Source organism: Amblyraja radiata, chromosome 4 (genome assembly GCF_010909765.2).
Source record: "Amblyraja radiata isolate CabotCenter1 chromosome 4, sAmbRad1.1.pri, whole genome shotgun sequence".
NCBI lineage: Eukaryota > Metazoa > Chordata > Chondrichthyes > Rajiformes > Rajidae > Amblyraja > Amblyraja radiata.
In genome coordinates, this window is record NC_045959.1 from 41,919,633 (window position 1) to 41,932,039 (window position 12,407).

At 41.4% G+C, this 12,407-nt stretch overlaps 1 protein-coding gene across 1 annotated transcript in view; it reads right to left on the bottom strand.

The window, feature by feature from the left end:
• Positions 1-12,407, bottom strand: part of LOC116972561 (paramyosin-like) — a 407,834-nt gene that overhangs the window by 24,137 nt on the left and 371,290 nt on the right. The window contains exon 27 of the mRNA XM_033020381.1: positions 5,930-6,032. Within this exon, the coding sequence (XP_032876272.1) occupies positions 5,930-6,032 (103 nt within the window). The remainder of the gene's footprint in view (positions 1-5,929; positions 6,033-12,407) is intronic.

A 12,407-nucleotide genomic window follows, 5' to 3' on the forward strand; every position in this document is an offset into this window, starting at 1 on the left:
CTAATGTTTTTTTAAAATCAAGAAATAAAACCTCCATGAGATTTGCACATAATTAGTGTTTCAATAAATGGCAGGACGCTAACATTAAGGTACATGTATTTTCACAATGAGAATGGTGGCACTGACAGGTGGTGATGGTGTGAGACCAAAAACAAATAACAGCCTCACTTGAAGTTGCCTTCACGTTTGTCTTAGGAAAGAACATTTAGATACTCAAATTTGCAGCATTGTGGCTTGACAGAATAATGATTTTTCTTTAACTTGCGAGCTGAACAATTTACAGTATTTTCATTCCAACCACACAGATGCTTTAAATCTTAAAACAGGCAAGAAAAATGTAGTAAAATTCATTAAAGCATTCCTGCACACAAGGAATAAGACTATAGTAAATGCCGGCAGGAAATTATTTTTGATTGTGCTTTTGAATGGTGAATTACATACAGATGTAATTTGAAACAGTTGGTGTATGCCTTTAAAAAAAATGAAAAGCACTGTTCTACCATAGCAGCATGAATTAGCACAGAATTATGGTTATTTTTAGTATTAAACAAATTATACGTTAAGAAATATTTTGAAATTAATTTCAACGGATGAAGATTTTGAAAATAAAAGCTGTCTAGATATATTAATAATCAGCTCAATGCTGTACGGATTTATCTGTAAACTTAACAGAATCTTTCTCATATTGTTCTTATCCTGGTTTAATTGTAGCAATGAAATGAAATGAGACAATTTATTATTATTTAAGATGAGAATTGGGAGTTGCAGAATTTATTTCTGAATATATACTGACTTTACTGGCGTCATTATTTGAAACAACTTAGTTTCAATCAATATCGGTAATGATTCATTCTGTTGATTAAGAACTGACTCCATCTCTACATGTCAGATAATTACTAAGATAGCCTGTAATGTGAATGCATCACAACTTGTCTCATTCACTTCTTATTCCCTTAACAGTCTAATGACTTATTTCTATTCTGCAATACTAACTCTCTTAGGCTTTAAATTCTGTTACCTTAAGACAAAAGGCAGACATTCCCATTGAATAAAAAATGACCTAAATATAAATTGCTGAGTGTCTGACAGCATTATAAACAATATTGTTGGATCATATGAAAGAGCATTTAAAATTAGGTGGATGAAAAGCACTGGAGTTGTAATGTTTTTCACTGATTTTTCTTTTAACTATAAAGAATTAAACAAAACAGATATGTGATTTTTTGCTAATCTCAGGATTGAGATCCTAATTATATGAATCTTATCTCTTGAAAACCCACCATTCTGAAACTCAATAAATTTGTGGAGCTTCATAATATTTGTACGAAATGTGACATTTTAAAGCAACATTTCCACCAGTTCTTACACCATTGACAAAGTTCATATGTTTTCAGGGCTAAGACAGTCGTTCACCACTCTGTGCGTGATTACTGGAATTCTGGACAAATGGGTCACTAGTGTGAAGTACACATTTTCAATACTGCAATAAAAATTTAAAGCTATATTTTCCTCTCTGGATTAGGTTGACAGGAGAGATGGAAAAGTGTACGGACAGCAAATCCATTAAAAATTGTAAACAGATTCCTCTTCCACCTTTACTACTGCTTTGAGATTTGGTCTCAAGCTGAAATGGAGCAAGAATTGTACATGTGATTGATTGTTTAGACCTTGTTTAAAAATTACATTTTATATCATGTGGGCAATTTTCAAGTAATAGTCCTGCTTTTTTGTCATAGGCAGGGAGTTTAATACTGAGGAGTAGACGAGGCTTGGTGCGGAAAAGGGGTCACCTTATCTCCTTCTTGGACGCAGATGGAAGTTAATGGAACTACATTTCTGAAGTGATTACAAGGTGCAATCTCTGCTACCTCTTGTGTTTAGCACAAGCAACAAAGGTTGTATTACTACATTACCACTGAATCATCATTCAGATGAGATGTTGTGTTATTCAGATTGACAAAATCCTATCAAGACATTCAAGAGAGTTTACTGTCATGTGTCCCAGATAGGACAATGAAATTCTTGCTTTGCTTCAGCACAACAGAATATAGAAGGCATGAATACAGAACAGATCAGTGCAAATGAACAGATAATGGCTATTAATGTTCAGAGTTTTGTTTGAGTTGAGTTCAATAGCCTGATGGCTGTGGGGAAGAAACTGTTTCTGAACCTGGACGTTGCAGTCTTCAGGCTCCTGTACCTTCTACCTGAAGGAAGCGGTGAGATGAGTGTGTGGCCAGGATGATGTGGGTCCTTGATGATGCTGCCAGCCTTTTTGAGGCAGCGACTGTGATAGATCCCCTCGATGGTAGGGAGGTCAGAGCCGATGATGGACTGGGCAGTGTTTACTACTTCTTGTAGTCTTTTTCGCTCCTGGGCACTCAAGTTGCCAAACCAAGCCACGATGCAACTGATCAGCATGCTCTCTACTGTGCACCTGTAGAAGTTAGAGAGAGTCCTCCTTGACATACCGACTCTCCGTAATCTTCTCAGGAAGTAGAGGCGCTGATGTGCTTTCTTTATAATAGCATCAGTGTTCTCGGACCAGGAGAGATCTTCAGAGATATGCATGCCCAGGAATTTGAAGCTCTTGACCCTTTCCACCATCAACCCGTTGATATAAATGGGACTGTGGTTCCCCATCCTACCCCTTCCAAATTCCACAATCAGTTCCTTGGTTTTGTTGGTGTTGAGGGCCAGGTTATTGTGCTGGCACCATTTGGTCAGTCGGTCGATCTCACTTCTATACTCTGACTCGTCCCCATCAGTTATACGCCCCACAACAGTGGTGTCGTCAGCGAACTTGATGATGGAGTTCACACTATGACCGGCTACGCAGTCATGAGTATAGAGTGAGTACAGCAGTACAAGCACACAGCCTTGAGGTACTCCCATGCTGATTGTTATCGAGGCTGACACCTTTTCACCAATTCGAACAGTCTGTGAATGAGGAAGTCGAGGATCCAATTGCAGAGGGATGCGCAGAGACCCAGTTCTGAGAGTTTGGTAACCAGCTTGGAGGGGATGATTGTATTAAATGCCGAGCTGTAATCAATGAATAACAGCCTGACATATGAATTTTTGTTGTCCAAGTGGTCTAGAACGGTATCATGGATCATTTAGAAGGATTTGATTTGATTTATTTGTGGAATGTGGATTACACTGTCCCGGCAGTCATACGTAGTCAGCATGCACAGTGCTTAACCCACCCCAGCCGACAGTTGCACCAGGAAGCTGTAGCCTGGCAGGTAGCAGACTGGAGCGCTACATGCCCAGGAGGAAGCGCAGCATAAGTCCTTTTCTTCGGCCACTTTGGGAAATGGTGAGACTCCTGTCGGAAGCTGTAACATTCGAGATCGCAGCCACGAGCCACCTTCCCTGTCGGCTTTGCCTGCTGACCCAGAGCCATTCCCAGTGCACCACCGATGGAGGAAATGGGCCTAGCTGCAGCCATGCTCTACATGGGGGGTGGCATAGTGGCACTGCCTTATTGTGCTGTAGACCGGGGTTCAATCCTGACCTCAGACGCTGTCTGTACGGAGTTTGCACATTCTCCGTTACCTCGTGGGTTTTCTCCAGGTTCTCTGGTTTCTACCCACATTCCCACGATGTACAGGTTTGTAGGTTAATTGACTTCTGTAAATTGTCCCGAGTGTGTAGGATAGAGCTTGTGTATGGGCTTGCGTTGGGCCTGTTTCCACACTGTATCTCTAAACTAAACTACTTGTGGAAAGGGAGACCCACCCACAGGGGAAACTCATACCCACTTTTCTTCTTTAGACAGCACCTTCCAAACCCACATCCTCAACCAACTAGGACAAGGCACTGATAGCATTGCAAAAGTTCCACTAGAGGTTACCCTCCAATCCACACTCCATCCTCACTTGGAAATATATCGCTGTTCCTTCACTGCCATGAGGGTCAACATCCTGGAACTTACTCCTGAACAGCAATGTGGGGTACCTGCCCCTCAAGGACTTCTGTGGCTCAAGAAGGCAGTTCACCATAACATTACCAAGGGCAACGTAGGGATGGGCAAATAAATACTGACAGTCTGCAAAACCCTCCTCCTTTCAATGAGTATATTCCAAAAAATGTTGCTTTATTCAAGCAAATTTTGGCTCACATAATTAGGCTGTTTTGTGTGATTTGTGAATGGTTTAGTGACCTCACAAGGCCTTTGCATGTATTCCACTGCAGTACTGCGGAAGCAATGATCTGCAAACAACTGAGTATAGAAGTTGGAAGGTCATGTTGTAGTTGGGTAAGACGTTGGTGAGGCCACTTTTAGAGTATTGTGTCAGTTCTGGGCACTGTGTTATAGGAAGGATGTTGTCAAGCTAGAAAGGGTACGGAGAAGATTTATGAGAATGTTGCCAGGACAAGATGTGAGCGAGAGGGAAAGGTTGAGTAGGCTGGGTCTCTATTCCTTGGAGCGCAGGAGGATGAGGGGTGATCTTATAGAGGTGTATAAGATCATGAGAGGAATTGATCAGGTAGATGCACAGAGTCTTTTGCCCAGAGTAGGTGAATCGAGGACCAGAAGATGTAGGTTTAAGGTGAAGGGGAACCGATTTAATAAGAATCTGAGGGGTAACTTTTTCACACAAAGGGTGGTGGATGTATGGAACAAGCTGCCAGAGGAGGTAGTTGAGGCAGGGACTATTCCAACATTTAAGAAACAGTTGGACAGGTACATGGATAGGACAGGACTGGAGGGATATGGACCAAACGCTGGCAAGTGGGACTAGTGTAGCTGGGACATGTTGGCCGGTGTGGGCAAGTTGGGCCGAAGGGCCTGTTTCCACTCTATGACTCTAACTGATCTTCCAACCAACCCTTCCATAAACTGTCATAGAGAGTTAGTAAATTGTGTGTTATGAAACAGTTTTAGTAAACCTCATTGCATTTGTATGCAACAGCCAGCCAAAGAGTAAATTGGAGACACAAGAGACTTCCGATGTTGGAATCTTGAGCAAAAATCAAACTGCTGGAACAATTCAGCGGGTCAGGTAACATTTGTGGAGGGAAACGGACAGGCAATGATTTGGGTCGGGTTGTCAGTCGGCAGAAAGGTTCCAATTCAAAGTGTGATTTGTCCATTTCCCTCCACGTATAGACATGCTTTAGTTTTTGCACTATATTGTTTTATTTTTAATTTATTGAATGTCTTCTTGTTGCTTATGGTATCTACTGAGTGCTATGTTTACATACCTGTTATGCTGCTGCAAGCTCCCCGTTGGATTGCAACCTTGTCGTGGTCGGGGAGCTTGTGTGTCTCAGTGACCCCTAGAGCTATGCCAGCGGCAGATTCGTCTCCTGTTAGGGTCTCCCGTGCTGGACAGGTCAAAGGGTAGAGGCGAGACGAAGAGCGATCCACTTGTCCTCCAGGTTGGAGGTTGAGCACAGGGCTAACAACCCTGTCTCGTAAAACAAATATGTTACGGAAACAGCAACTGAAGTAATCAACAAGGAGTGGAGGACCTTCGTTGCTGCCCTACATGCCAGGAGGCATAATAGGCAGTAAGTAAGTAAGTAAGTAAGTATGCTACTGCAAGGAATAATTTCATTGTTCCGTTTCGGGACATATGACAATAAAACACTTGACTCTTTAAATATTTTGCTGATTACCAATTAAATGGTTATTTACATTTTTAGGTGTTCTTTTTGTAAATAGATTTATTGTAGACTAGTTCACTTGGCCTAATGGCGATGGATTTACAAGCTATTGTTATTTGATAAACGGCCACACTATCTCAAATCCGGTTAGTCAATTATTTGTAAACCAAGAGGTTAAATTCTAATGGCTAAACAAATTTTCTAGGTTCCTGAAGAGTTAAGGCAATTTTATACAGAAATAGAGCAATTTTTTTGGTCAAAGGTTTAATCAATTATCACATTAAAACTGGATATGTTCGTGTAATTGTACCTGTTGGTGCAGCAGTTCTATGGACTCAATGCTGGATTTCAATCTGCCGTGCATATCTTCAATAGCTGCAAGTTTTTCTGCTTTGAGGTTCTCCTGCTCATGCCTAATGCAAAAAGAACAGAAATAATTCACTGTCTTCTATGCTACCTAAAAAATTGTTTCCAATGGAAAGAATGGTTTTGAAAATGTGATTTGCTGGCAGTTCTGCAGACAGACACTGGCAACAAAACCACCTCCTACAGGCTATCAGGTTTCTTGCTGGTTATGGAAATCATCTCTTAGCTTATTATTTATCACTCCTTCGGTTTCTGCAGGCAGGGAGGGACTTTATTTTCTCCAAGGACTTGACCAGTGTAACTGTTGAATGATTAAGACCAATGCAGGCTGCTGTTCTCAATTACACTTATAGAAGTGGAACAGAGGCATTGCATATTGGACAATATGTAAACTGTTGGTAACATCAGCTTCCTATGTAGATAAAACTACACAGGAGCTATACTTGGATCATTATTTTCATCTTGATGTTCTCCAGCACTGTGAATAATAACAACTTAATGGCAAATAAACAAAATAATGTTTCTGTGGTGTTGCTCGAATGCAGTAATGCAGTAAATAGAGGACGTCAAGGAGGAGAAATGAAGATCAAGGCGGTTGGGATACAGAATAAAAAACAGTGGTGATTTCATGATTTTTTTTTAAAGCATGGCATTGGAGAACGACCCAGACAGGAAGTTCCAGAGGGAGGAGAGCAGTAGAAAAATGAGTACATTGGAAATAGCTGGCAAGGTGAGAATGATGAACAAAGCTCTAAAAGAACAATAAACGTAGAAATTGGATAAATTAGAAACAGTTTTTCAAGTGCAAATTGCACATAGATGAGGTTTAACAGGGGGTAGATTAATCCAGTAATGATTTCCCTGTGAAATTGCACCAATTGGGCAATAGGCCCAGGCATTTTGGTGTACAATTACCCTCCTGCTTGTCTCACGTTTGGCCTGCTTCAGTCGCGTGTCTCATAAGGTTACAAGTCATTTCCTTCTTTACGAACAGTTCTGGAGCATGTGGCACAATCTGTTACCTTCGTTGCCTACTTGTGGCACAACTAGAATACACCGGGTCATGCCAATGCGGCTTAAATGCCTTGAGGGAGAATTGTATGGGAAAGCAGGGCAATTCTAGTACCACACACATCCCATCAGTAACGAGGCATAGATTCTCCATTTAAAGGAACAATCTGCAGTCATCTGCAGTCCCACCTAGATAGATTAGATAGATTAACTTTAATTGTCATTCAGATATACACATAGACACAGTGCACAATGAACGAAATTTAGTTGCATTGACTCTTCAAAGTAGCAGCAGAATATAACATTTATATCAGGTGATCAGTAAAAGTGCTTAGTGTGTCCATAAAAAGTGCTTCATGTGCATAGTTCTGTAAAATAGATATGTAGGAAAGTTATTAAAAGTGGTCGGCACATCCCCTAAGCAGACGCCCCGGTATATTATCCGGTCCGGCTGCCTTTCGCTTGTCAATGCCCTCCAGGATTCTGCGGACTTCAGCAGTTTCAAAAGACAGTGTCTGTTCTCCTGGTTGAGGCTCTAATTTCCTCACTGTAGTGGTGTTCAGTGCCTCAAACCTGCCGAAATAATTATTGAGTTCATTGAGAAAGTCTGTGTCATCCTTACAAGACATCTGAGGGGCCTTGAAGTTTGTTATGGCCCGGATGCCTTCCCACATGTTCCTGGTGTTGGTATCATCCTGGAAGAAACCCTGGATTTTCTGTCCGTGGGCGCGCTTTGCTTTCCTTATTTCACGGTTGAGGTTGGCTCTCGCTGTTCTCAGAGCCCCCAAATCACCAGATTTAAAAGCCGCATTCCGTGCTTTCAGCATGGCACGCACCTCTGCAGTAATCCAAGGTTTGTGGTTGGCCCGGGTTATGATGTTCCTGATGACACCTGGTTAGCTTAAGCTCACTACAGGCTGCTCAAGCAAACTCCAGTTTATAGAATATGCTTGAGTTAACTGTAGTACATATAAGCTCGTTAGTATTGATAGAGCTACTAAACATCTTGTATTGAAGAAAGTTGACGCTCAAGCAATTGTGTGGCTTGTACAAAAATATCAAAACCATAGGGTGCAGGTACATATACAATTCAGCACCCCTTTCACCTTAAAGAAACTAATAACCCCTCATCAGCAACAACTATGTACACACCATACATTATTGTGCTAATTTGCAATTTACAAACCTGTAAAATTAATTATTTGCCGAGAAATATATTTGGAGTGAACAACAATAAATGTAATTAAAAATAAACCTAGTTCTCTCAATTGCACACTTAAAATGATAAATAGGATTGCCACATCATCTGCTCCCAGCATGATAATCCCTTTTTGATAATACATTGTGTTACATACCTTTTTAAAGTAACTCTTAATGTTCATATTTGCAAACAACTGCAGCATTTACAATTGCACATAAAACTCGTATTACGTGATGTAGGTCATACTTATTTTTCATTTATTTGTCATTATTTTTGTTTTTTTCTCATATTAATAATCATTACCAGGTAAAATGGCATTGGGCATTTTAGTGCACAATTCAATTCTGTGCATCTAATGTTTGACCTGTGACAGCGGCCACACTTACTTTGGAGGCTCCTCGGACGTGGGATGAAATCGCTGGAGACATCAGTCGTGGAGAGCAAGGGCCGGTAGGGGGTGAACCGGGTAATGCCTCCAGCGCCTTTAGGTAAGCTGTAGGAGGTTACCCTGGGGCACAAGATGGCTGGCAAGGGGAAATTAGGGACAATGGTTCATGGGCCGAGCCGATCGTGGGTAACGGAAGGGATCGGGAGCCGCTTTGGTAGAACGAACACGTGGTAATCTGGACTTTGAACTGAATAAAATGGCGCCAAACATGGCGGCTCTGGCATTATTATATGCAAAATGAATTACACTGTGCAATGCTTAATTGCATATGTGACAATAAATATCCATTGAATATCCATTGAAGTCAGACCCATCATACTGTAAGTTATGCACCACCCCATTTCAGCCCTTTCTCTGTAACTTTGTCTTTGCACTTTGTGGTGGGCTCAGCAGGCACTTGCATAATGAGCAGCACCTGCCCAAGAATCTCGCTGCTAACCAAAATATCAAAGGTGTTTTTCTTGCTGTTGCAGCAAATTAAATGTACACAACTCTTGCCGGCTGCCACCCAAACAGTCAACATTGCAAAGCTATTGATATTGAAAAAGAAACGTATTCCTGAAGTGTACTCTTTCTTGATATTATCAGCACATGCTGCGACCCAAATTCAGATTAAAAATATTATATCCAGTGTCAGGGGCTTTCAGCATAAAGTCATGGAAAATGTACAATGCAAGAGGCATTCAAGCCACTGTACCCGTGCCCATCAAAATGGAGCAACCCAAGTTAATCTTGACTTCCAGTGCTAGGTGGGTAGCCCTGTGGGTAACATTTCTCACACACACATCCAGGTATGTTTTTAGGTAAGATATGAATTTCTGTTTTTACCACCTTTTCAAGCAATGAACACCACATGCCTACCATACCTCTAATGGTCATAGCAATTATTTAAAGAAATGTAAGCTCTTACTTTTGCATCTCACTGCTATGGAAAATAGATCCTTTGTAGTTAGTACCTTCAGCATTTTATTTACACTGATCATTTGTGACCTCTTTGACATGCATCTTTTGCATACACAGGCCTAACCTCCTTCTTGGAAGTTCCCAGAAGAGAATGTTTAACTCACCTGGTAGCCCAGGCTTTACACTCCTCTTCAGAAAGTCTATCACCAAAGTCCATCTGTTATGGTACTGAGTATCCTAGTTACGAATTTTTCATTTCCTGCGATTATCTTTTTTGCTGCGACGGCCCCTGACCACACTGGAGGCATCATGAGATCCTGACTCTCAACCATATTTGAACACGAGTTTGTTTGAGCAAGGATAGTTCGTCCGATAGGTTGAGTGGCTCCTGGATCTCTTTGTTATTTTCTGAAATGCTCTGTCCCTAAAACCAATCAATAACTATGATTGTAGATGCAGGACTTTGGCTCATAACCATACCTGGAAACTGGACTCATCTGTTTCCACTGGTGATCCCACAAGTTATCTCACTCAAAACTTGGGGATCCCCTCCTGCACAGATGCCCAAGCTATTTTGTTACATTGCAATAGAAAGTTTTAAAAGTGTTTCAAATACAGAAATATGCAAATGTAACACTACGAACATGCATATGGATGGAGACATTCAGTTAATACTAATGCACCTGGCCAGTTGTACTATTCGTTCGCTCGTGTGTCAGACGACGTGTAGCTCGTTGTTGGCTTCTGTCGTCGTCCAACATGTTGACAGAATTGTCACCCGATGCGCCAGAGTGCATCGCGTCGTCGCTTCCAGGGATCGCCATGAGGAGGCTTCTGTCATGATCCCCAATTGTACTATGAACCCCTATCTATACCTGCTTCCACCTCATCCCCCTTAGATTCTAGCACATGTTTGGAACTCAACAGGACTGATCTATTTTTTGCCCTTATGCAACCGATGCAAAAGTGGGTGACTATGTTTAGCTGATGCAGGGACTTGCATCTTGTACATGTTCTGCTCTCATAGTTAAAGAATTGGAATGGCATTCTGAGGCCTGGTATCTCCCGTAATACTCACACGACTTACCACCTTCCTGCATGATTTCTTTATCTTTAGTCAGAGGCTGATGAATCTGTGGAATTCATTGTCACAGACACCTGTGGAGGCCAATGCAATGGATATTTTTAAGGCGGAGATTGACAGATTCTTGATTAGGCTGTCAGGGGCTATGGAAGAAGGCAGGAGAATGGGATTGAGAGGGAAAGATAGATCAGGCATGATTGAATGACAGTGGACTTGATGGGCCGAATGGCCTAATTCTGCTCCTAGAACTTATGAACATGAATAGGTTTCTGCATGTTTAGTATTTTTGCTGGGGTTCCCCAGTTTGTACATCCAGTAAATTCACAGCAGCTGACTGAGAAATATCTGAAAATTGTGGCTTTTAGTCAGTGTATTCAGTCTGACAACACATTTGCTAATTGTTTCTTCTGGTCCTGGTTACATGTGCCAGACTGGTAACTCTTTGAAGTGGCTAGGCATAACTGTCTCTTCAGACCTTTTACACCTTCATAATAAATTTCATCCATATTTGTGGTGCAAGTCAATGCGCCAGTGTCACGAATATCTCAAGTAGTAACATTGCTTTCTTCTTTTTGCAAACGCCCACATTTCTCTGTTCTGTGCCTTCCTCTGCAACCTTAATGATAAAGTTTGCTCTAAGGAGCCTTTCCATATGTTTTGTGAACAGAGTAAAATGCTTTTTCTTCCCTAGTTTGCAAGCATCATAATTTTTCCGTCTTGAGAAACATGTTCTCCTTTACTTACACTTCATTACAGCCTGTTACTTCTTCAAGCAGCAACTCAGCAGTGGCTGGTATAATACCATATTAAAAGTCGCACCACATGAGGCATATAGTTCTTCAAGGAATCTATCTACAACAACAGCATTTTACATTTTGCTGATAATCCTATTCCACGGACACTTCAGTTGTGACAGCAACATTGGCAGCACTGCTTTAGCAAACTTTTTAGCTGAGGCATATTAAGGATCTCAGAGTCTGCATCGTAGCAAGCAATTGCCACACCACTGTCAGTTTTCCCTCCACAACCAAATATGTTATTTGCCCTAAATCAGAATGCATGTTAATAATGCCATTGTGTTCAGAATTACTTATACAAGTAATAAAATTAAGTAATAATATTTTCCAATAAAGTTGCACATAATTCTGCTTTTCAATTTCACTATCTTTCACATGAGTTTCAAATTTCAAACTCAATTTGCAATATCTCCTGTGCGACTGCTGCCAGGCAGCTGGAAAGCTCCTATTTTTCACTTTGAGTCCATCCTTGGTGATCCGTGAGAAACATACCCTGGGTGGTTTGCTTCAGATTGTTGCGCAGTCAATTCTGAGCCGTATTTGAAATTACTTTCAATGGGGCACAGAAGAACAGGCCATCTGGGAGGCTATGGTGGCAGGTGACTCAGTCCTCTTGTGAGGGTGGACATCAGCCTTCTGAACTTGGCAACCTCTCAGGGGGCTGGGCAGACAATGATCCAACAATATTCTGGCACTCAGACCAATCTGCTATTATTTTAACTAGAGCTGACCCAACTGACAGATCTCCAGTCACAGGTGTCTAAACACTACCGTCCTCTCCTCAGACTCATCATTGTGCCATCTGTATAGCACTTTGGCCATGAAGAGAGATGTGAATGCAAAGGGGTTGCATAAACTGTTCCATTCATTTTTCAAACAGTTGCCAACCTTAACTATCCTTGCAAAAAGTGGTGGTGAACCACTGAAGTTATTTTGGTGAAAGCATTCTTGGAGTTCCAGGATTTAGACCCAGTTGTG